This window comes from Thermobia domestica, chromosome 17 (genome assembly GCF_964235325.1).
Source record: "Thermobia domestica chromosome 17, izTheDome1.hap1.1, whole genome shotgun sequence".
NCBI classification, from domain to species: Eukaryota; Metazoa; Arthropoda; class Insecta; order Zygentoma; family Lepismatidae; genus Thermobia; species Thermobia domestica.
In genome coordinates this window covers 68,771,264-68,797,196 of record NC_137470.1, presented here as the reverse complement: position 1 = coordinate 68,797,196, position 25,933 = coordinate 68,771,264, and the positions used below count along the sequence as shown (strand labels likewise).

The 25,933-nt window shown below is 36.5% G+C and overlaps 1 protein-coding gene across 4 annotated transcripts in view; it reads left to right on the top strand.

Annotated features, from left to right (window-relative positions):
• Positions 1 to 25,933, top strand: part of LOC145674687 (uncharacterized) — a 1,315,729-nt gene that overhangs the window by 574,561 nt on the left and 715,235 nt on the right. For all 4 annotated transcript variants that reach the window (XM_081744920.1, XM_081744917.1, XM_081744916.1 and 1 more), the window contains one exon: positions 13,783 to 13,894. In XM_081744920.1, coding sequence (XP_081601046.1) covers positions 13,783 to 13,894 — 112 coding nt within the window. The remainder of the gene's footprint in view (positions 1 to 13,782; positions 13,895 to 25,933) is intronic.

Here is a 25,933-nt window from a genome sequence, read left to right as displayed (position 1 = left end):
GAATAATTACGTAAATAGATCAGGTGAAGAATTACCTCTTTATAAATATATGTATACAGTATTTAAAATTTTATATTTTTGTTAACGTAATCACCCACCTGTGTTAAATGCGTTAAAGTAGCTAGAAGTCATTTTTCTATCGATTTTCACAGAATTCACAGCACTTGCAGAAATCTATGCAATACACAAAGTTGGAGATACAGCGACAACGTTTTGTACATTTCATTTTTCAGCCACAAGTAATCAAGAGATCTTCTGGGAGGAAGTTTAAATGAGAGTCTGGAATTATCGTACCCTCATCATCCACTGACCAACCATAATCTTCTGATAAGAGTGACGCGTTTGAACTCAATACAGAAGAGCAAGTGTAAACCATGAAAAAGCTACGCTGAAGATGTACACTTAATGAAAAGCTTGTAGGTGGTAGTGATAGCAGATTTGGAGTATTTGAATGTGAAAATAGTTCGAGCCGTAGCTGATCAAACGTTGCACCTGTACAAGATAGTTTTCTGCTAGTCGAAATGTATCCGGATTTGCAAATAATTGCTGGCCAAAGTATAGAAGGTACTTTTCAGGATTTGCTTCAAGGCCGAAAACTTGGTCCCCACTTTAGAGTGACGTCCGAACCTGTGAGAAAATGCACTGATAGAATAACGTCACATAATGTGCCAATGTTTCGTGCTAACGTGTGAATTGGTATGCACTCTTTTGAAGATTTTCGCAGCCAAAGAGCCTGAAGACCTTTCGTTTGAAATAACTTCAAGAAGTGAAGAAGAATGGCAAGTACATCTGTATCATTTGATGCTACGATTACTTGCTGGTAGTCTTCTTTAAGTGCGTAATATATATGTCGAATTATTCTCAAATCTGCTTCTTCAATAGGCTTCATTAAATCTTCATCCGAAACTTCATTGCACTTGCCAGATTTGATTGTTATAGTCGGAATTGGTCCTCTATCACGTACTTCACTACTTAGAACAGTAGTTCCTTGCAAAGAAAGTGAATGTTCTTGTAGATAATATCACAAAGCGCTCTCAAGCATACTTTTGTTTTCAATGGACGCTCAAAATTTGTTCATTTGAACCGGTAATCTAGTAGAAGCTGAAATGTTAGATACAGTTATTAGTTGAACCTTAGCTCTTCGTTCCCTCTCTCCGTTCTTAATCGAGTTTGTTACGTAGCTATCAAAGACAAAATCCGTTCGTGACTTTTCTTGGTAAATGGAATTCATGCTTTTAACGAGGGCAGCAAAAAGGTAACCGAAAGTGTTAAATTCCTTTAGAGGCATCCTGCGGATTTGGTTCATAACATCCACTATCAAACACGTCGGTAGATTTTTTCAAAAGTAGAACTGCACTTGGAATCGTCTAATTTCCTTATCAAAGCAGTCATCAAATCCGATTTATGCGGTTTAATGGTTGCACTGTTTTTATCCATCAATGTTGTAACTGGTAAAAGGTCATAACTTAGAATCTCGCTCAATAACATGCCTCTCTCCTTACAAATATTAACAAGTCTTTGCGCATAGATGATATATGTATCTGAATTAGACCTGTCATTTTTTGCATCCTGTGAACCAACATAATTGAAAGATGGCAACTTCACTTGGTGTATGGGGGAAGATAGTGCTTTTTATTTGGAAACAAACCTCTCATTCCTAAATTCAAGATAAAGTGCATTCCCATTTGCAGCAAAGGAAAGTATTGATTTTGCATTATGTGCCGGTACAAGTTCATTTGTCTATAGATTTTGGAGTTTCATCGTTCCAGTGGTATCATAAGGATTTTGTCTATCCTCAATATAAGAGCACATCATCTGGATGCTTGCTTCAAGCTCCTCACTCTGTTTCCCTACTAACTCGTAATGTATCTGAAGATCGTAGTCAACCACTGCAACGTCTATTAATGACCGAAAAGCATTTCTTATTTCAAGAATCTCGTGGTAGATTAACTGCCATTCAACAACGTACTCTTTTCTTTTTGTTTGGCCAATTATTCCTCCTTGTGATTTTTGGGATCTATTTATCGTCTGCTAGAATGTCATGTCCAAGCCAACCGCATTGAATTTTCCTGTGGTTCTTCGGACTACAAAGAATCCTTTCATGAATTTTTCAAAACTTGTGGATGTTGAAATTCCAAGTTTCGCATCTGCTCTAAATACAGGGATGTCCACCTCAAGTAATTGATTCTATCAAAACGTGAAACACTGGAGTTGTTGAACGGTATTCAAATGAAGAAGCCAACTACCTTCTCTGTCTGCTCGAATAAGATTCTTCAAAAGAGACACAAGTAACAAAAAACCTTCCAAGTACTGACACGTTTCTGATCGCTCCGCATTCATCTGAGAGAAGTCTTTCATCCCTTGGATTAAGCTTATAGAATTGTTAGTAAGATCTTGAAACAGGAGTTGTGCTTTTTCAATATCTTTATCTTTAATTGCTTTCAATGTGTCGGTGGCTATTTTACTAGGTGCACTGACATTACCTTTCAAAAATGTTTTCCATTTCAGCCTTTCAATTACTTCAGCAAGCATGAACATTGCTTTTGTAGAACGAATGTAATTACTTCCTTTCAGTACACTTTCGACTACTCTTGATCCAAATACTGAGTTTTCAATAAGGATGTTTTCTAATCCACTTCTGATATATATTTACCTGGGCACGCCAATAGTGCTTTGGTCATATGGAAAGATCCCATCATCAGGACGATGTCCGGGAACTCGTTTGAAGTAATTTGGATTTCTGAAGCGATGTGGTAAACTCCCTCGTCGCAAGCTATAGGTAAAGTGGATTGATGAAGATGATTGAGAAGGTACTGGAAGTTTTTCATTACAGAATAGACACTGTCGTATGCTGTAATAGGGTATGGCAATATAGGTAAGAACCCAACTTGCTGAAAAGGAACTTCAGATTTCGATATCACTGCGCTGACAGCTCCCCAGGTTAAATTAACGTCCCTATCACTGAGTGAATGCAAAGCTTTCATCATGCTGATCACAAGATTCCCTTAATGTCACTTCATTTACATCCGCATCAAATAAATCTTCCAACGGTTTTAAATTCTGAGATACCATCAAAGGCAGCAATTGCTTGCGATAATGCTTTAGGCTTTGACATGGGAGTTGAGACGTCACACGTTTGGAGAAATTCTTCTCAACAAAATTCAGTGAATAGGACTTTTTTGTTGCCTCTTTAGGTTTCTCTTGAAATGCTATCAGAACAGTGTCATGACTTCCTTGCAAACCTGAAAGTGTAGCTTCTTCGTGGTCGAAGTTATCCATCGCACCCACTGTAAATTCATTACTAACAAAATGACTTGGAAGTGAAATACCGTCAGAACAAGACTTGAGAATGTATTGGGCTAATTTGGCACGTGCATGCATAACTTGGTTGTAGCTTGCAGATACACCAAGTTTATTGAAATATGTTATCAAACTTTTACTTTTACATTTTTCATGTATAACATGGACTATCATAAGATGTAAAGGTGTCTTTTTCTTGCCTCTATGTATTTTATAGAAGAGAATCTGAAAAATTGACTTAATTCTACAAGAAAGAGAATTTTTTGTCAGTACGTCATCTTCAGCTTTATCAGTGGTCTCACTATCAACGACTCCATCGTCTTCAAGTAAATCCACGTCTTCCGTGGAGCTTGACATAAGAGACAATCGTCCTACTTGGAAAAGTTCTGATAAAAAATCAAGCAGTGTTTGTGGAACAGGGGTATTGATCCAAGACTTCTTCAGATCCTGAGCATCACCAATTGTTTTGTCAAGGTCAAAGTTGCAGCTTTTAAGGGAGTTTCTTATTAATCTTCCGGCATCTCTTATAGCATAGTGGTTCCGGACGGTCTGTGCTAGTTTCTCAGCAGTCAAATTTGATGAATAGGCAATAAGAGACTCATTGGTTTTTGTAGGTTTAGAAAATTTAATCGTAGTTCCGAAATCTTCAGTAAAAAAATGCTTGACTTCTTTGTTGCTTATCACGATTTCTGTCCCTTTACCGTTTAAATAATCTCGTATTTCTGACAAAGTCACACCGCAGCCATCTTCCAGAAGCTGTTTGATTACAGGTACTTTTTGGAGCAGGAATATCACACAATACAGTGCTGTTTATTCTAAGAATCGTGAATAATAATACAAACATGTGTTAATAATTTTCTACTTCTATTAGAATTGCAACGTGTGTAGTGAAGCAAACACGAAACCACGGAAGTTTACATTCTGAAAAATTTCGCGCATCTGACTATATTTTTTTTTTTTTTTTTTTTTTTTTTTGGGAGATAACTTTTGGAAGATTTTTGTCAAAAATTGCGTCCTTGTATAGAGGATTGTTGTAAGTCTTGGCCAAGAAATCGTTGTCACACACGTTATCACCGTTTGGACATTATGGAAAGAAAATAAAAACAACTTTTAAAAAATTAGCCAAAATTGGACTTTGCCCCCCTCTTCCCCCTCTATTTGTACGGCTACGCCAAAAATCTATATCTAGGTTTATTCGCGGACCATTTAGAAAGAAAACAACCCTCATTCATTGTTCTGCTACAATCACAATGGCAGCTACAATCATTTTAAGAAAAGTCAGCAACAACGCAAAAGGGGCGTCGCCCCATAGCATTACGCCCCTGTAGAAAAAAACTGCCCATAAGTCAAAAAGTCTACCCTCGTGATTTACACTTGTTTAGACATGTACTAACAGGATTTGAAGAGAACAGCCGTCAGACATGACTTTCCTACGGGTCTTATGGACAGGAACTGTATTAATTACTAACACGGGAGGGTCCCACAAGTTGTCGCTGAAATCTGATTGCCACATAATACATCTGATAGAGCATCATGAGAAATGAAAATCAGCAAAATTTAGGGTGCTATGGACCAGAAGGATAGGAACTACGGGGATTCAAAATTTGAATATACCAACAATTATATCATTGAATTATGTATGTTTAAAGTAAATATGTTGAAAACCGTTAAAGCAATCGAAACAAAAGTTGTATCAAAACAAGAGAACAAAATGCCCTATCGAAAGTCACAAACAGTGTTGCCATAGGTGAAGCAGTGTTGCCAACTCAGCATAAAATATTTTCTTTGAAATAGCACCATATACAAATGTGCACAGATTTAAAATGCATTATTATGTCTAAACATACCAGTGAAGTGTAGTGGTACAGTGTTGCACACTGCTGAAGCTACGTGTACTGAAAATGTACAATGGAGAAGTCTGATATGTGGCAACAGTGAATAATAAAGGAATGCACTAGAAAAAAGTGAGGGATCTACATTACACTTCCGTAACCCTGGTGAATAAGCAGACAACTCATGAAAACAAAATGATACACGCGAGGAAAGAAACACATGTTTTCTAATTCTGTAAACTGGTTCTCCAGATTATCTTATCAATATTTGGAAGAGTACTTTCTTAGTTTGTCTTTCGTCCTCTCCTCCATACCATATACCTATGTTTGTACACTGTAATATTACCATATTCACATTGGAAATAGTATAATTATTTTATTACTAGGGCCTACCTCATTTCGCTTTCAGTCGGCCCGGATACCGTGTGGTCTAGAAGGCTAGACAACTGACATATTATTGATCGCGGGTTCCAATCCCGCCTCGGACATGTTTTTGTCATACCTTACATTTCATTCTTATCTTTCTCTTTCATAATGGTTCGGATCACACTTTACACTATAGGTCCCGTCCTATATGTCTTCGGAGCTGACACAGGACGTAAAAGTGGTATCACTCAATTTCGTTTTTCAAATGCGTCAATATTTTGTGACATTGCTCACATTTTGCTATGTTATACTATCGGTGTTATGCATTTGAACTAAATTCATAGTATGAGACCCAGATTCCTTTATTACCTCTTCCTGCCACATATCAGACTTCTCCATTGTACATTTTCAGTACACGTAGCTCCAACAGTGTGCAACACTGTACCACTACACTTCACTGGTATGTTTAGATATAATAGTGTATTTTAAATCTGTGCACATTTGTATATGGTGCTATTTCAAAGAAAATATTTTATGCTGAGTTGGCAACACTGGTTTACCTATGGCAATACTGTTTGTGGTTTTCGATAGGGCACTTTGTTCTCATTCTAATATACAACTTTTGTTTTGATTGTTTTAACGGTTTCTAAGATAATTACTTTAAACATATATAATTCAATGATATAATTTTTGGTATATTCAAATTTTGAATCCCCGTAGCTCCTATCCTTCTGGTCCATAGCACCTTAAATTTTGCTGATTTTCATTTCTCAAGATGCTCTATCAGATGTGTTATGTGGCAATCAGATTTCACTGACAAATTGTGGGACCCTCCCGTGTAAGTGCAGCATGTTTTGATCACTATTGCCAACACTTATTGGCAAAATGTCGCTAAATTTAGCTCCTAAAGTCGCTAGAAAGTTGCTAAACAGTTATTTGTCGAATTTAATCCTTTAAAAAACGATGTTTCTTTTTCTTTAATGTCCTAATTTAGTGATGGACAAACTACGGCCTGTAGGCCAGATGCGGCTCCTGAAAGATTCCGTCTGGCTAGCGACATAATAAACCTAATCCGACGAATGAAAAGTAGAATAGGGTTTCCTCGAAAGAGTTATATTAGAACCAGACCAATACATGAACATTTAACTTCAATTCTGAGAATCAGTGGATTCCAGTCCAAACCAGATTATGAAAATTTTCAATCACTTTCAGGGGTCAGTATTACAAAAATTATGTCAAATGTGTCATTCTTATTTTTATAAATTATATTAGCCTGTCTAAGAATTTTTCCTTATTCTTTGGCCCTCTTACAAAAAAGTCAGCCCATCACTGTTCTAGTTCATTCTGTTTAAAAAACGAGCGTGCAATAAAACGCGCGCAAATATTTTTTTCCTCGCCCTATTCCGAACTATCAACTGACCTGACGCACCACTACCGTTGCCAGAGGGTTGTGATGTCAGTTGTAACAAGCTATAAGGGGACTTTCCAACTTGTCACACGTAGTGTATTCACGTAGCGAAGTCATGAACCACATAAGTTATTCCCGAATTGTACTCAGTGGCACTCGTATAATGATATATGTACGTTTTATTCACCAATCTCTTGACAATCGCTCAGCAACTAATATCGAAACTTTTATAAAGCAAAGCACTGAAAAATCGCCAGTTTTGTCGCCACTTCAAAAGTTGTTAAAAAGTCGTTAGTCGCTTTTATTAAAAAAAAAAAGTCGCTATCTGCCTCTCCAAATCCGCTAGATTTAGCGACTTGTCGCTAAGATTGACAACAGTGGTTTTGATAAGCTGTTCTCTTTTCTTACAAACATTTAGTTTATTAAGATAGAAAAAAAACATAGCCTAAAGAAAAATCAGAGATTATACATATTTAAAAAGGTTTCGAAAATAAATTAAAATTTAATTTAACTCTGTATTAAGTTAAAAGTCTCTGGGGTAGGGTTTTAAACCTCCTATTCTCCTTGGTATGATCTCGGAAAGCCGTAATTTTGTTTGTTCCGTTAGTGTATTTTCATTACGAGAAAATGAGATAAAAAGAAATGTAGATAACTGATTGAAAGAATGACTTAGCCTTTGGCGTGGGAGGCCCGGGTTCGATTCCCGGCGGGAGCTCATGTGGTTCGGATTCCACGTTAATCAGTAGGTCCACGTCTCATATAGCCTCGCTGCTGAACGGGACGTTAAACTCAAAATCAACTCAACTCAACTCAAGAATGACTTATATAGTACTACTATATTCTTCTCTATATTTTAAGTGGCAGCTCATTGTTTGACTTTGTTTAAAGCGCCACGTTACTGGAAATAAGTCAGCAACAGTGCTGTCAACGCTGCTCGTGCAAATCTTGATTTGAACGTCAGAAGACCATAGTTCCTCTCCTCAGCTGCCCGCGTTTCCCTTCCGTAATACACACAGAGCAGCCTATCACACTCGCCGCTCTGTTGTGAACGTGGTGTGATGATGGAATGCATATACGCAAGGGGTAAAACAAGCGAAAAATAGAAACGAAACAATATAATAATATTCTAGATCAGTGGTGTCCAATTATAATGAGCCTGAGGGACAAACCGTCTTAACTAGTAAAGTGGAGGGCCGCAGATAATAATAATAATAATAATAATAATAATAATAATTATTATTATTATTATTATTATTATTATTATTATTATTATTATTATTATTATTATTATTATTATTATTATTATTATTATTATTACAATACAAAATAAAAATAAAAAATGTATTTGAAACTTTACATATACCTATTCAATGTGACAAGTGAGGGTGACTAGCAGCGTTTACAAGGGCTGGTATATCTACTCTACATCCATTCCTGTTGGTGAGCTGCAGGAGATGTAAAAGAGAAGAATCTCCAGGGCAGCTTCTGAAGCGATTCTTCACAATTTTCATGGTAGAAAATGCACTTTGACACAAAAATAAGTACTATCAAACATTGACACTCTTTTCCGACCAAACACCACGGTTTAGAGAAAGATGTTACCGTGGATTCCCTTGACTTTTTGTTATACTGAATCGCTAAATAGATGCCTTATTTCGAAAGAAGAGTGGGAACGTCAAAAGAATGAATAAATATAAATGAAAATAGTATCAATAATAACAATCGTAAATCGTAAGAGCTTTGTGGGCCGCAGAAAATGGTTTGGCGGGCCACATGCGGCCCGCGGGCCGCCATTTGGAGAGCACTGTTCTAGATATTATTAAATATCTTAAGGAGCAACAAACTGCCCACGATACTTGGTGGTTCACGCTCTCTTGCGAACTGCACAAGGGGTCGCCACTAGAAGGAAAGGGGCCGGAGGAAGGTGTTCACTACATAAATTTCGACGATTGAAACAGTTATGCTCGACTGACCGATATACGACGCAGTAGTGGGGATTTTGCTACGAAAACCAAATAAAAAGTTGTACGAAAAAAGAAGATGAACAAGAAAGGCGGAAGTGAGAATACTAGTGTTGTAGGAGTATGGATACTCATGAATTAGGAAACAGTAACTACGAAGTATGTTTGCCCTTAGGTCGCCTTCACACTAGAATCTTGTGAACCGCTCGCTTGAGACACTCATGTGAACCTGGAGTGTGTAGACATTGAATACTTCTGAGCCGCTCTAAAGATCGTGATACCAAATTGGCAATCATACTAGAGACAGAAGAAGCTGCAGCTTTAATCTTGGCGATACGTTGCAAGAAAAAGGGAAAACAAAATATAAAAGAATTGGATTCATCCTTTAAATCGTTCAAGACTGGAAATGTTTATTTTAGTCTGTTTCCTAAAGTGAGATAAGATGAAAGATTTTTTAAAAAATTACTTCAGGATGTCTGTATTTTTGTTTGACGAACTGTATAATAGTATAAAGTGTGCATTTCATCATAGTAACACCAAAATTAGAAAATTTTCAACACCAAATATATGTACACTTTTCGCTGAGTTCACGCTCACATATGAAGGGTTCTGATAAGACTGCGTGTTATTTTCTTCCCCGCTAGCAGGTCGCTCGAGCCAGCTACTGGTTGAGTGATCTTCATTGCAGCTCAGTGCCATGGCTCACTTGCACCGAAGCGCATGTGTGAAGGCGTACATGTACAGGCAATGTAAAGCTAGCAGCTGCAGCTCACGCGAGTAGCTTACAGGGTCCTAGTGTGAAGGCTACCTTAGTGGCTCCCCCAGCCAAACAAGTGTTTAGCAGGGTGTTCGACACTTTGCAAGAAGTTGAAAAGACTAAAGTTAAGGAGTTGGTAAAAGTTTTTGAAAGTTTCTGAAATTCTTTCATGTTCGTTTGAACTTTTAAGTTCTTGTTTTATGGATATACAACTGAAGCTTTCTTGCTGTTACCCCGGTGATTTTCTTTGGATTTTAATAGACTCCAATACGATTTCAACACTGGTAGCTCAGCTAAAAATCATTTGCTCATATCGGAAGAGTAACGTATATCTTTCCAAAGGAGTTCGATGATATGAAGTCACTGATATTAGGCTCCCCTAAAATTGAACTCTGGTCCATTTCTAGAAAAACATCACATTCAAATTTGTATTTATTAAAATAATGATAGATTCTAGAGGAATGGGTCGACTGACGTAGAGATTTCTGGTCAAGGAATTTGATCATTGTCGTAATGGTGGCAAAAGTGTGTGGATGCAGCCGGAGGAAAATTTGACTCACCCAGTACTGCAGAGCTAGTTTTCAGTTTTCTTGTATTTGAAAATAATATACATCAGCCGAACATTTGAATTGTACTAGCCTAATAAAAAAAAGTCTTACAGTGGGATAAATCCAGTAAATTTTATGTATTTTCAACAAACTCAAAAAGTTTGTTACTGAATTCTCTCTGTATATATGTGTGTCTGTCTGTCTGTTATTTATGATTTTTTTTTTCAATTTTGAGCCATCCATTCGAAAAAGCATCAAAAACTATCTGAGAAAGTGATGGAATTTTTCACGTCACTCTTACCGTTTCCGAGATATTGGCCAAAAATGTTCTATTTTATTAGATTTAAGGAGCCATACGAGAAACATAAGCTATATAAAAATGTTGCTGACGTTGATCAATACCTAAGAGGATGGTGAACATTTTGGTACCAAATAGTACCCAGTGTCTATTGTCCAACTGACGACTGGTTTGGCGAGTGGCCACTAGTTAATATCGGTACCAAAATGTTTGCCATCCTCTTAGGTATTGATTAACACCAATATCCTCTCTATGATTTACCGTTTCAGAAATATTGGCAAAAAAGTAGTTCCTATTTCCGGAAATTTAAGGAGCCATATCTCCGTAACCGTGAGTCATAGATAGATCATATTAGTGTTGATCAATATCTAAGAAAATGATGAACATTTTGGTACCAAATAGTCACCAGTGGCCACTGGGTAGCTGCCCACTCAAATATTGGCCAAAAAAGTTCGAATTTCAGGAGATTTAAGGAGCCATACTTCGGGAACCGTAAGTCATAGATGAATGATATTTTGCGAATTTTTGCGAGAAACAGAAAATGGTACGGATAAAAAGGTTTTCTTTTACATGTAGGAACAATCACAGTTATTCTTCCCGCTCCATCTCTCTATTCGTTTTTAGTTCTTTCTGGCAATGTTCTTGGAGCATTCTCAATTGGTTAATATATCCGTTATGTTTAACAGAGGGCAGCAATAATTCCATCGCAAAATAATCCCTTGTTCGATTTGTATTGTTTCCCTTTGGCGGTGAAAATACTGCTCATCGTCTTTGCAGAGTCATTGGTTTTATTGTTTCTTGGAGTCATAACATGAGACAAAACAAAGCTCATATATCTTGAAATGTGAGGTAATGTGAAATAGTTTGAATTAAAAATTGTATCAATTGAGTTCTGCAAAAGCCATAATCTGACTGTAACGAACACCCTCTTCGAACAACCACTAAGGAGAAAATACGCATGGACAAGACCACTAGACAAAAAAAAGATATCAAATAGACTTTATGCTGGTAAGACAAGCATTTAGAAATCAAGTGAAGAACAGTAAGAGTTAACCAGGAGCAGACATTGACTCAGACCATAATTTAGTTTTGATGAAGAGCGAACTCCGACTAAAGAGGAAACGAGTGGTAGCACCAAACAAAAGATGGAACACAATCAAGCTAAGAAGAGATGAAAACATGAAAAGGGAATTTACAAATGCGAAAGACAAAAAAAAAAAAAAAAACCGTCTACGGTACCTTTAGCAGCTGATGACATCGACTCGAAATAGGAAGCCATGAAAGCAAGGATTACAAAAGCTGCCGACGAGCACATAGGAAGAGAAATGAGAACCCAATATAAACCCTGGATAACAGCAGAAATATTAGAAATGATGGAGCAAAGAAGACAGTTCAAGATAACAAACTAAGAAGAGGAATACAGAAGGTGCAGCAATCACATTAACAGAGAAGTAAAGAAGGCCAGAGAAAACTGGGTAAACACATTATAGAAAGAAATCGAGGAAAATGTAGTCAAAGGCAATACAGAAATGGCATATAGAAAGGTTAGAAAACAGTTCGGTGAGAAAAAAAAAACGCACAGACATTATCATAGAGAAGGACGGAACAACGTTAATAGAAGAGAAGCAGATAACAAGAAGATGGAAGGGATACATTGAAGAACTCTACAAAGATGACAGAGTGAACGATGAAGAGATAGAGAATGAGCAGGACGTTGATGAAAATGAATTAGAACCATCAATTTTACAGTGTGAATTTGACAACGCTTTAGAGAAAATGCAACATGGTAGAGCCCCAGGAATAGATCAAATACAAAGGAAGTGATTAAGAATCTCGGAATAGCAACAAAGAAGGAACTTTTAAATCTTATTAATGAAATGTAGATCTCGGGAAAATACCAAGAGACTTCGAGAAAAGCATATTGGTACATATTCCGAAGAGGAAACTCGCACGGAAATGCGAAGAACACAGAACGCTAAGTTTGTTTTCTTATGCATCAATAATACTGTGCAAAATTATCGCACAACGAATATAGGGGAAGATCGGAGAATGGTTATCAGAGAACCAGTTTGGATTCAGGAGGAAAAGAGGAACAAGGGACTACAGTTGATCATGGAACAGCACATCAGAATAAACAAACATTTTTAGCATTTTTAGATATAGAGAAAGCTTTTCCCAGCGTAGATTGGAATATTATGTTCAGAGCGTTGAAGAATCTGAAAGTAGATTACAGAGACAGAAGAATAATATACAAACTTTATAGGAACCAGACAGCCATTATAGGAAGAGATCAGAAGGAAGCAAGAATAAGTAAAGAAGTGAGGCAAGGATATGGATTTTCACCTCTTCTGTTCAAAGTCGATATAGAAGAGGTTATGAAAGAATTCTTGCATAAAAACGAGAAAGTCGTAAAAGTAAATGGTCAGATTTTCAGCACAATAAGATTTGCTGATGACATAGGGAGAACGATGAGGACATGCAGGAAGCACTTTCAAACTTGAACGACCAACTGAAAAAAACATGCAAGTGAGGATAAATAAGAAGAAAATGAAAGTGATAAAGTGCGCAAGAGCAGGACAGGAAAGGGCAAACGTATGGCTAAATGGAGGGAAAATCGAAGACATTAAGACGTTCCCCCATTTAGGAAGTCTAATATCCTCGGACGGAAGAAGTGAAAAAAGACGTAAGTTCAAGAATAGCACAGGCTAAACAAGCATTCAATAGGAAAACAGGACTACTAACATCAAGAAATGTGTCGCTGGACGTTCGTAAACGATTTATTAAGACACTGGTATGGAGCGTGGCGCTGTACGGATCAGAGACGTGGACATTGAGAAAAGCTGAAATATCCAAGCTGGTAGCATTTGAAATGTGGTGTTGGCGCAGAATGCTGCGCATATCATGGACAGAAAGGAAAAGGAATGAAGACATACTAAATAAAGGAAGCTAATGAAGGACGACAGATCATGAAGATAATAGGAAAAAGAAGAAACAGCATGCTTGGCCATCTTATTCGACACTCCGATTGGATCACTATGTTGATAGAGGGAAAGGCAGAAGGAAAACCAGGAAGAGGAAGATCAAGGATAGAATATCTAGATGCAGTTACGAAGAAGACACCTTATCAAAGTATAAACAGCTCTCCCAAGCGAGAGAAAAGTTTTAAAATTACCATGTTGCCCATCAATCTATGGTTGAGGTGAACAAGAAGATGATCTAAAAATAATATGTGTATAGTCAAGATAAGAAAGAAAAGTGCTAATATATTATTATTATTATTATTATTATTATTATTATTATTATTATTTGTAGGTTCGCCAAAGGGCAAGGTCTCTAACACCGACACCAGATTGGGATACTAAAGATACCGCCAACCTTTTGCGAGACATACACCATGACCAAAAATTCGATAGAGTGCACAAAGGTAAGTGTTTGGTTTATCTATTTGGTCTAGGAATTAATTCGTGCGGTTTTTAATAAAAATTGAAGCTGTATTTCAAAAACAAAGTAAATGAATACGTTAACAAAAATATTGTCCATCGCTAGCCACTACTTTCTCCCATCTTTCAGGCAATTTACGGATTCCGTGTCGAAAGAATTCCTCATCTTTTGACGCAATCTAATCAAAGATCCATTTTTCGATATTTTCTGAAGAAGTGAACCGCTGTCCAATCAAATCGTTATTCATGCAATCGATCAAGTAGTAGTCAGACGGAGCAGTGTCTGGTGAATATCGCGGGTGGAGTAACACTTTCCATCCGACATTTTCCAAATAGGTTTTGACCGGTTTTGCGACATGTGGTCGAGCGTTATCATCTTGATAAATAAGTTTATTATGCCTGTTATTCCATTCTGGTCGTTTTCAGGCCAGAGCTTGCTTCAAACGCATTAATTGTTGTCGATAGCGGTGTCCATTAATAGTTTCACCAAGTTTCAGAAGTTCATAGTACACCACACGTTTCAAATCCCACCATATATACAGTATAACCTTTGCACAATGAATATCTCGTTTCGGTTGTGAAGGACCTGGTTCACCTTGCTTCACCCAGGCCTTTTTTCGTTTAGGATTCTCGTAATGAATCCACTTCTCATCACCAGTTACAATTCGATGCAAAAATCCCTTCCTTTTCTGTCTTTGAAGCAGCAATTCGCAAACGGTTTTTCTTCTTTCAACGTCTTTCTTTTCAATTCATGTGAAACCCAATAAGACATCTTTTGAATCATTCCTATGGCTTTGAGACGTTTGGAAACTGTTGTTTGCTCAACTCCAAATGCTTCTGCAAGTTCGTCCTGCGTTTGACACGAATCCTGATCAAGCAATGCTCTCAATTCTTAATCTTCAAATTCTTTTGGCTGTCCAAATTGCTTTTGGTCTTCCAAGCTGAAATCACCACCTTTAAACCGTGCAAACCACTTCTGACACGTTCGCTCAGCTAGAGCATGGTCACCAAACACTTCCACTAAAATATGATGACTTGCGGTAGCACTTTTCTTCATGTTAAAGCAATGAAGAATAACTGCCCGCAAAAACACTTTATCAGGCACAAAATGCGCCATTTTCAGTTGAAGAAAAAATGTTGTTGTTTCCGCTTCAAGCAACTGACATATACTAAACAAGATGCTCAATGACAGTAGTTTTCAACGCACGTTTGGATCAACGAAACTATGGGACAATAAGCTAGTTACGCCATCTTTTGTAAAACCGCACGAATTAATTCCTAGACCAAATACATAAATGCAATTCGCTCTGCATGCATAATTCATCATTGAGATACTTAACATATTATTAGAAACAGAAGTTTTGACGGGTAATTGTATAACAAACAACTAGCCTACGGCCTTGGGTATCTTAAACACACAATTCTACATAATTTCCTGTTTATTTTCATATTTCAACTACCTAAAAGATAAGATTTTGTATCCCAAGGAAACGTCCATTTAAGTAACATGGGAATTTCATCTTCCCACTTTACTCCCCTTAAAAACTAAAACTATTCACTTTTGACAATTTTCCTATAGTTAGTCTCGGAAGGCTACAATCATGTCAAATTTCATAAGTCTAATCATGCCAGAAGTGCTAAACATTTTGGGGTTAGATGCCCCATATAAATAACATGGGGAAGATTTTTCAATTCCCCATAAAATCTCTCTAAATTTGGAATTTTTTATTTTAGTGATTTCATTAGGTAACGCTAACCAAAACATACAAGCATACCGAAATTAAAGTTCTTATTCCGGTTCCAAGTACCTAAAATATAAGATTATAAGTGCAAATAAAGATCCATTTAAATAACATGAGGAATTTCTTCAGCCACTTTTAGACCCTTAAAAATTAAAAATATTCACTTTTGGCAACTTTTCTATAGGTTAATCCCGGAAAGCTACAATCATGTCAAATTTCAACTTTCCACGTCAACCAGAAGTACCCCTTTAATTTACGTCAGTTCGTGTAGTTTTATATATAGTTAGGATAGGATATATGAAATTATTTATTATATACAAAGGCTATTTTATTTTCAAAAAACATTTTCCTAAAATTTAAGTATTGACAAAAATAATTTCAAAGTGCAAAATGAGTTCTCAGTAATCTGAAAGCAGATTTGGATAGCCCTTGTGAATGGATAATATATTACAAAATTTTAGTTAGTAAAATAAATAATAAAACATAGGCATAAATAATAAACCAACGACACAGTAAATATTTGTTGAACTTGAGTCCGAACAATCCTGAAACATTAAAATAAATGTATTTAGGCAGTCTATATAGTCTATATAGTCTATATAAACAATTTGATAATATTTTCATATTATGGAAGTTTCCAGAATAAGAGGAATTCATTTTTGTGAAAGACAACAGTGGGTTTACATTTTCAAGCAAACTCAAGCATGGTTAGGTCATTCAAAACTAAGATGTGTAGAAACTAAGGCCCCTTTGATCGCTATACTTTAACCTCATAGAACAAATTTGTGTGGTTCAGGAAGACTAGATCTCAACGACGAAATGTTCAAGATAAACGTAACGGACTTCGGAATCATTTCCAACAACATCTAGCTGTACACAGGGTCAGCCCTAGGCAATTTGCCGCCCCGTGCAATCGTATCATTTGCTGCCCCCTTTCTCTAGACAAAAGCCCCAATTTTAAGTTTGCAACCTATCATGAACAGCGAAGGAACACTCGCACTCAGAAAGGCCTAAACACCACAAATAGAGTCTCGTTGAGTCTGTTTTTTTCTTAAAATAATGATCTATTATGATACTGAAAGACGAAACAAACACGCCAGCAGACGAAATGTGGTAAACTTTTTTTTTCAGAACTCAATATCGAGCTTCAATCTCAATATATCAGTTTACAATTCCTGTAAAACTAGCTCTTTTACCTTTGTTTCTATGTTTTCCTCCTACATCTATTATTTTTTTTAAATAAAGCTTGTTTTGACCTTCAATGATTAGGAAATTCTTTGTGGCAAACAATAGTTTTTATATCAGAATTGTGATAGCTAACTAAATAGAACAAGTGCTCGCTACTGTTCAAGAATTGAGTTCTTGTATTTGAGAACAATCAAGCAATTCATGCTGGGATTTGTTTGACCATTTGCTTATAGCACTGTTCATGTGACCTTAAACTAACACGGCCTAAATATTATGTATGAATGTAGTATTCAAATAGAAGGTCAGCTTAATAAATTTAGCTACTACTAGCTGAACTTGCGCTCTCTACACAGCACATCATTCACATATGACCATGAGTCTCCATGTCTATGTGTACATGTTCCTTTACAGACACAAGTGATAGACGTCTTGATTTAAAAAAAAAAAAACGGCAAGGACAAGCATACAGGGGAGATTTTTTCGTTTATTTTTTTTCAGTATTTTTCAAGATTTGAGCCTACTTCTGGTTGGAGTTTCTAATTCATGTATGATCAGTGTTTTCTCTTTTCTTGCATGTAGTATGTAATAAGCAAACACATTACACACTAAATCAATTATAATGTCAGTGATATATGGTGTTCATTAGGCAAAACAATCCCAAGAATGAAGATTAATCTTAGACTGGAGAAATTGTTAGCCTTCGTTTTTCATTATCATTTTCATTATCATTACCATGAAACAAACGCAGGAGAAATGTACTAACAGCATATACAAATGTGTGGTGTTGGAATGTATAACTCATAGTATATGCTATTTAAAAAATCAGCACTTCCAATGTACCTCTAAAAAATGCAATAAAGAAATAACGGCCATTTATTAAATATGCAACTAAACACTCTACACAAAATTTGAAATCAAACAGTGAAAACGACATCTTTCTAGAGACTATGATTCTCCAGAACTCGCTCTCGAAAGGATTGACCACAAACATATAAATTTTTCTTGACGACAAACATATAAACTTAGCATTTTAATATACAGGTCATCATGAAGACTGTTTCCAACAAGAAATATTTATTTTAAATATTATATTTATGACAGATTTTGCAGCCATTCGAAAATTCACGTATTGGATGTAGGGTAGAGCCGGCCTTGACTGTTCACTCGAATCCCGTAGATAGCATACCTAATCATCCGAGTGGGCTATTGAATTCCAAAACAGAAACGACCCTATTAGCAGAGACAAATTGCAAACTGATTGCTGTAAGCTTCAATTGCAAATCGGCCAAGTTTTCATCCAGCTTGATTGGAGAACGTGCAAGCATGCCGCAAGCTGGATTTCAGTAACGAAGTTACATGGAGACAACTTTTATTCAGTGTTCAAGTTAGACGCAAGAGGTTTACAAGTCAAGTCAATAGCCAACGAACGGCCAGTGATGCTATGACACTATGCGAAGGGTATAAAGCATCGCTTGCAAGTACAACAAAAGGCAGATTTTGCGAAAGCATGCGTTTCAAGTGCAAGCGTAGAAAGTCAAAAGCCAAGCACGCGCCAACTGGCCGAAAGCTGTCTTGCTACTAAGGGATTAAAAACTTTAGTTGTTTTTCCTCCCAACTAATCCTAAGAAGCACTTGGGGCTGAATTGGGTATCTTATTTATGTTTACAAAATTTAATCTAATATTATTTTCGTCCCAATTAATGCCCAAGAGATTTTTGGAGATGGTGTTATATATTTCATTTCGTCTTTGTAAGTCCATTGTTGATTTTATTTTTTTATTTAGTCCCCAAAAGACATCTAATGCTACAATCACGTTTCTTATTTCGTATTCATAAAATTAAATATTATTATCACTAGTGATGCTGCGCATTCAAGAGGAAAGCGAAAACTTATTTAATTTTACGTTTTTATCGCATTTACCTTCTCCAGTTTCAAAACAAAAACTTTAACGTGACCGATGAGGAACGAAAGTGAATGATTATGAAATTATACATTTTTGTACTACCCCACCCGAGTATTTTTAATTAATACTTAATTTGCAAAGCATTACATGTTTACAATGATATGTTTAAAATTACATGGTTTCTGAACTTGTAGTTTAATTACACTGTTTCCCTTGAATTAAGAAACTACTTTGTTACAACTGAATATTCACCAAAGTATTTTCGTTTGACTGCAGCGATAATGGGACTAGCGTGATATTTGAGATAATGTTTGTATTAGCCCAGGCAATATTATTCAGTTGTATTTAAAATGAATGGCATTTTACACTAGAACTATGAGATATGCATTAGCCAACAGATTTTACAAAGTAACGTGTAAAAATATGTTCATATTGTATTGCGGAGCGCGTTTGGACACGATTAACAAGATTATCAATATTGTTATAACAGGTGCATATGTTAGTCGATACAATATCTATACAATATAATTTATCTAAAGTTCCATACACGTTATAGCCGATAAGTATCATGTTGTTGTCATTCCACTTATAAGTTTCTGTAACTTCCGTATCTTTCGACTCTTGCCCTGGACTCTTGGTCACGGAGGTTAAAAACAGGAAGAAGGAAAACGTAAACATCAAGGAATAAAATTTTTGGAATCGAAAGTTTGGAACTCTAAAGATTCAGGAATTACAGAAAGCTGTAAGTAGAATAATAATTACAGTTCCTGAGCGTGGTTTTGCAATGTCTGAATCATGTTGGTTTGTGAAAAAAAAATTTGCCTTGAAATTAGCCAAATGAAGTTCCAGTTTCTATGTTGTTGTGTCATTGTAACTTTGGGCTGACAGGTGAGTGTAATCCATAAGCGAACATTATCACCGCCAAAGGTCTGTGACCAACCTAGTTTCTGTTTGGTTTTTGGCAAATAATGGATACATCATGTCAAGGACAACTGCACGAATGTGTGGATATTTATATCCCCACGCAAGCACGTGAATCGGCGCAACAGAATTGGCGCAATAGTATACAGTGGAGGCAGATAGAAACAACTTCTGCAGTAACTGAAGTCGTGTTGACAAGCAAGCTTACAACTACGGTGCAATAGTATGACATGTGCTTGTGCGTGGATATGAAACAAGACGGCCCTTCCCATCTGTGCAGGCAGACAGATAGAGTTAAGTTTCGTCCACTCGTAACGTTTCCGAATATCAAAGAAAGAAAAGCTTCACTATCCAACTGTTGAAGTGAATATTTGACAGGTATACCAAAAGGTTAAAGGCTGATTACTTGATAAATAAATTTCTAGGGCTTTATCCAGAGCCGTTTTGACGTATGTTTAACATAATATTAAAGGAATGCCTATTGCAGGAAACATATGTTAGTCGCACTCCTTAGTATGGCACTAATCACACATCAGAACTACTTTCCATGAGGCCGTACGTGTTTGACTACTAAATACTGCTCCTTTTCCACGTAGCTTGTAACTGTTTGTTTTTAACTTTTTTTTTAAACAATAGCATTGACTCGTATAATTGGAAGGATTATCAGTGTTGCTGGAAATATTAAAAACATAACAAATGCGTTTAAGTAATTTATGACTGATGCACAATGAGCCAATAACGTATACTTAAATACGCTGTTTCTCGTAGGTGTTTAACCTACAGATAATGTATTATGAATGATGTAATAGAAAAAGTGTTAAATTAAATACCGCAGACTATTTACGTAGTATAACACAAAATAACTACAGAAAGAATTTTACTGTATTTAGAAAGAATTGTGGTTTCATTAAAACCAAAGCCAGTAAAAAGCAAGACGATATCACAGGGACGCACCCACGGTAGGAATCCACCGAGTCCGGACCCACTCACCCCTAAAACTTAATAACTCAATAAAACTATACTTGATTAACAGCGAAATGATTGCTGTAGCATGAAAATTTGATCTTACGTTTGATCTGTATTCTTCCTTTAAATATATATATATATATATATATATATATATATATATATATATAGTTCTACCATTTTGTTTTTCTAAAAATATAGGTGGAAGTATTTTACAATTACCTAACGTCTTTTCTGATGCAGAATAATACCCGTTCAATATTACCCAAGTATCAAGAAAGCTTTCGGCCAATTGGCGCGTCTTTGGTTTTGGCTTTCTACGCTTGCCCTTTCAACGCATGCTTTCATGTAGTCTGTCTTTTGTTGTACTTGCAAGCGATAGACCCTTCGCAGAGCCTCATAACATCACTGACCGTTCACTGGATATTAACTTATCCCTAGCGTAAAACGCTTGCGTCAATCTTGAATGGAACACTGGATGGAAGGTTGCTCTCATGTAGCTTCGTTACTGGAATCCAGCTTGCGGCATGCTTGGACGCTTTCCAATCAAGCTGAATGCAAGCTTGGCAGACTTGCAATGCAAGCTTACAGCAAGCGGTTTGCAAGTTGTCTCTGCTACGAAGGTATATGGACGTAGTGGCTTGTAGTATTGGACCCTCACAGCTTGGACCCCTCCCAAAAAAAAAAATCTGGATGCGCGCCTACGGTACCATAATGAGACTCAGAAGTCTTACTGAAAATAAATATAAATTGAAAATATTATTATTATTATTATTATTATTATTATTATTATTATTATTATTATTATTATTATTATTATTATTATTATATTGGTTCACAAAAAAGTTAAGCTCCTGGAAAAAATGATCCGATGACCATGTAACTTTATACAAGTACACACTATCACTGTGTGTGTAAATAATTAGAGTTACCATGGGCTGTGACGGTTAGAACAGCCATCAGATAACATTAGTGTTGTCACCACGTTATTATGTGATTTTAATGCAGCATATTCTCTGGCTTGGATGCATGCACTGATTCGATTAGGAATGGTGTCATACAGCTCTTGGTTCTCTCGTCAGGCAAGTTGGCTCACAACTGTTGTAGCTGGCTCAATTACCTGGATATTGGCATTGGAACATATTTGATGTCCGAGCTGGTAGATCAAATGTTCTATCAATGACAAATTGGGAGTTCTTGCTGGTCAAGAGAGTACCTCAACATCATGCAGGTACTTCATAGAGACACATGCTATGTGTGGACGATTGGTGCCCTGCTGAAAGATGGCAACAGGATACTATCTCTCGAGAGACAACCCAAGGAGACGCTGAATATCTGTGACGATCCGTTGTTCCGTTAGAGTTCCAGAATCACTACCTGATACGACCAGAAGTCATGCCCGGGTGGTTCCTCACACCAGGACGCCAGGATTATCACCAATATCCCCTTGGCCCCACCACACTTGCAGGTGATGGTCATCCGAGGTGGTACAGAGCCGGAGTTCATCGCTGAAAATGATCTGATCCCATTGGTCAGCAATTCATGCTTTCCGAGTGCGTCACCATTCCAAACGCAGCCGCATGTGTTGTGGTGTTAACTTCAGCCTACGCATTGGACAGTGACACATAATCAAACTGTTGGTAGTCTCCGACTAATGGTGCGTGGTGACACGGTGTGTTGTAGTGAATCAATTAGTTGTATCCGTATGGCAGGCGCGGATGTAAAGAGGTTGTAAAGTGCTCGGGATACAAAACGCTGATTCTTCCTTGTGTGACCAGGCTTCGTTGACCGAAACCTTTAGGATGTGCGAATATGGTTTTCCTCACCTTCTCACGTATTTCAACATGGGCATTGTCCCACTTGAATGCCTCACATGCCTGAAAATCGCACGATTCAGCTAGCCGGCCTCGTATTGACCTATGGAATGAGGCCCCTTTCAAAGTCTGTAAGGCCGGATAACCTTTTCTCACACGAGTATGCGACATTCTCCGTTGTCCTTCACAGTACTCACTAACCCAATGACGCTGTGCATGTACCTCCTACGCGCTGTTAGGCCGAAGAACACGGTTTTGTCCTGACAATACCAATGCACTCTGATTGCTGTTCTAGTCCCCACAAATCATTGCACTTTTAATCATTCCATATACGCCGATAGTAGGCACGTGTATCAAATCATGTTGGAATTATTCTGTTCCTTCCAGATGCTTAACTTCTTTTCATCAGTTAATATATCATTATTATTAATGAAGAGTTTAAAGTTCAATACTGTGTCTGAAATCACAGAAAGGTTCAGACAGAAAACGCGTATAACCAAAGCTGAAAGGAGGGATGTGTGGATTATGCAGATTTTACGAAAGGAGCGCCAGATAAGCAAGATTGGAAACCACCCATATAGAAAAGTAAATTCATGAAGACACAATAGGTTTGTATGCTATAGAGTTGTGCATCGGAAACCTGTTGATATAAAGATAATATGCATTGTAAACACTCCAGATCATTAGAACTGAATAATAATAATAATAATAATAATAATAATAATAATAATAATAATAATAATAATAATAATAATAATAATAATAATAATAATAATAATAATGTTGGTAACAAGTAACTACACAGTTATTTTTATATATGGAAATACAAGAGAGTGTGCTCTGAGTTGCACATATGAGAGGAAAAAGAGAGGAACTAAATAACATAGTGAACATTGGATCACCTTGCAATATACTAGTATTTATATTCATTGAGTTGCTGAAGGCTCCTCCAACTATAAGTTTGGTCTATCTGTTAGTATAAACTTCTCTGATAAGTGACGAAACAAAATCATATTTCTCTAGGACTTTAAGCAGGTATTCGTGATTAATCTTATGAAAGAGAGCTATTGGGACAGGAGCAGTTGATTCATGGTACGAAATAAGTTCTCTAATATTGGATAATGCTTTAGATTAGATTCTTGTGTCCAATGCCATATTAATGGGATAGGAAAGAGCGTCACTTCTAGTAAGACAACGTGTTAATATTTTGAAGTCGGTACACAGAAAGAGGTAACGAGGTAAAGAGAAAGAAAAAGGTAACTCAGTGATACTAGAGGCACGTGGATGCTTAGATACTAAAACTGTTACACCTGCCCGTACTGGTTCACCTGAAAACAAGGTGTTCCCTATGCACATTTAAAAGATCAGCAAGAAGAGGGCTATGAACTCAACAAAAGTAATATAAAATTCTTAAGGAAGGAACTCAACCTGGTAGATCTGCCGCGTAGTTCTGACTACTTGGCTATTTTGATTTCGTCTTGTGTCAAAGGTCTCGATAGATACTCTTGATCGATTTCCTGTAATACAATGGAATTATATTTTAGAATGTCATCACTAGTACTGGAATAGGTTACAGTTCTTTAAAATAATTTGTAAATCAAAGTATTACCTGCACACCTTCATGTAGCTAGCCTTTTCGTTATTCCAGATTCTGTAAGAATGTTGTACAATGTTTCCCTCCTAACCGAATCGTAGGCATTTCTAAAATCAATAAATAGTTGGTGTACTTTGATATTGTATTTCCATTTCTTTTCGAGTATTTGTCGAATGGTAATTATCTCGTCGATAGCTGATCGAGTACGTTTAAATCCACACTGATAATCGCCAATAATTTCACCTCTGTATGGGAACAATCTTGCTCATAGAATATTTGAAAGGAATTTATAGGATGTTGACGGAAGATAAATGTTTCGGTAATTATTGCAATCAGTTATGTCGCCTTTCTTGTGAATTGGAACAATGATCGATGTTTTCCACTCTTGTGGCAATTTCTCCTTGTTCCAGATAAGGAGAATGAATTTGTCTTGTTCTATAATTTTTCCCTTTACTAAAATTAACTGAGCTAAAATTTCGTCTACATCCGGAGATTTGTGTTCCTTTAATTTCCTTATAGTGATTTCTACTTCTATTCAGTTAGGTTCTGGAATATACGGTTCTGCGGTGTGTATCTCCCTTTCTCTATAAACATTAGTTTTTGGCTGCATGCTAAGCAAATCGTCAAGGAAATCTTTCCATCTATTCAAAATACTGTCTGTGTCAATCAGAATTGTTTCTTGGGCTTTCCTTAATATATAGAAGCACAAGGTTGATAGTCTTTCTTAAATTCGTTGATGCCTTTGTACACTCCTGTTCACAAAAACCTAGAAACTCGTTCAGAAACTCGAAAGTGCAAATCCAAAAACGTGAGACTAGATCCATCAGAATTCCCACAGATCTGTACAGAGGGAATTGCGCTTTCCCTCCGCTCTCTATATAAACACTAGCTGCAAGAAATACTTATACTGACGGTAGCCAAGTGTGATGAGGGGAGGCACTGAGTCTTCGTAAAGAACTTGTGAAACTTGAAGATCGAGAGTTCAAAACTCGGTCTGAGATACTTTTCTATTTATTTTTTAAACATGAAAATATGATTAAATAACTAAAAGTGTAATAACTAAAGTGCAAATTTTAAATTTAATATTTTGGTGTTAAAATTGTTGTATATTGCTATATTGCATTTTTTTCTTACATTTAGTGCCGAAGTAAGACTAAGACTTCCCGGTTTAAAATCTCTAGAATAATCAACGATACTTGGAAATGTGTGAAATTTTGACTGAGATAAACGCAAATAAGCATATAATTAGAAATTTATACGCAAAACTAATTTTATATATCTGATAAAAATACTTTTCTACTTCAAACATATTTGACAACCAATTAATCATACAATACCGATTTTTTTTAAATATTTTTGATAAAGCCCAGTCACTGCAATGAAAATATTTTCTTTACTATCAAGAATATAGATATTCGAAGAGCTGCGTCCCCATTTATATGAAGAATGTCAATATCCTTTTCCCTTTTCGTAAACAATCGTCCGGTATGAAGTTTTGAAATATGTGGTAAATGAAAAGGGGTACGAAATTTTCTCAGGAAAGGGACAACCGATCTCTGCTGTGGCGTAACGTGTGAATGAAAAGTTTAAGACAACCGTTAAGAATATAAACTGATCACCCGACATTCAGCCGGTAATTATCAGCTGCTGTCTTTTCGAAACGAATGGCTGTCAGGGGAGAAAAAAGAATCCCAGGTCTTTTACGTTGAGATTCCCAAATTTCACTCACTTTTTCTAGAAAAGAAGTAAAAAAAAAATTGAAGAATTCAAGGAAATTAAGTGCTGCGTATATTTTATTAAACCATTCTAGTAAGTATTATAGAATCGAATTGTTACTTATCAGGGGTGGTTATATGTTAAGAAACGGAACAATAACGTTCACTTTTTCGTAAGTT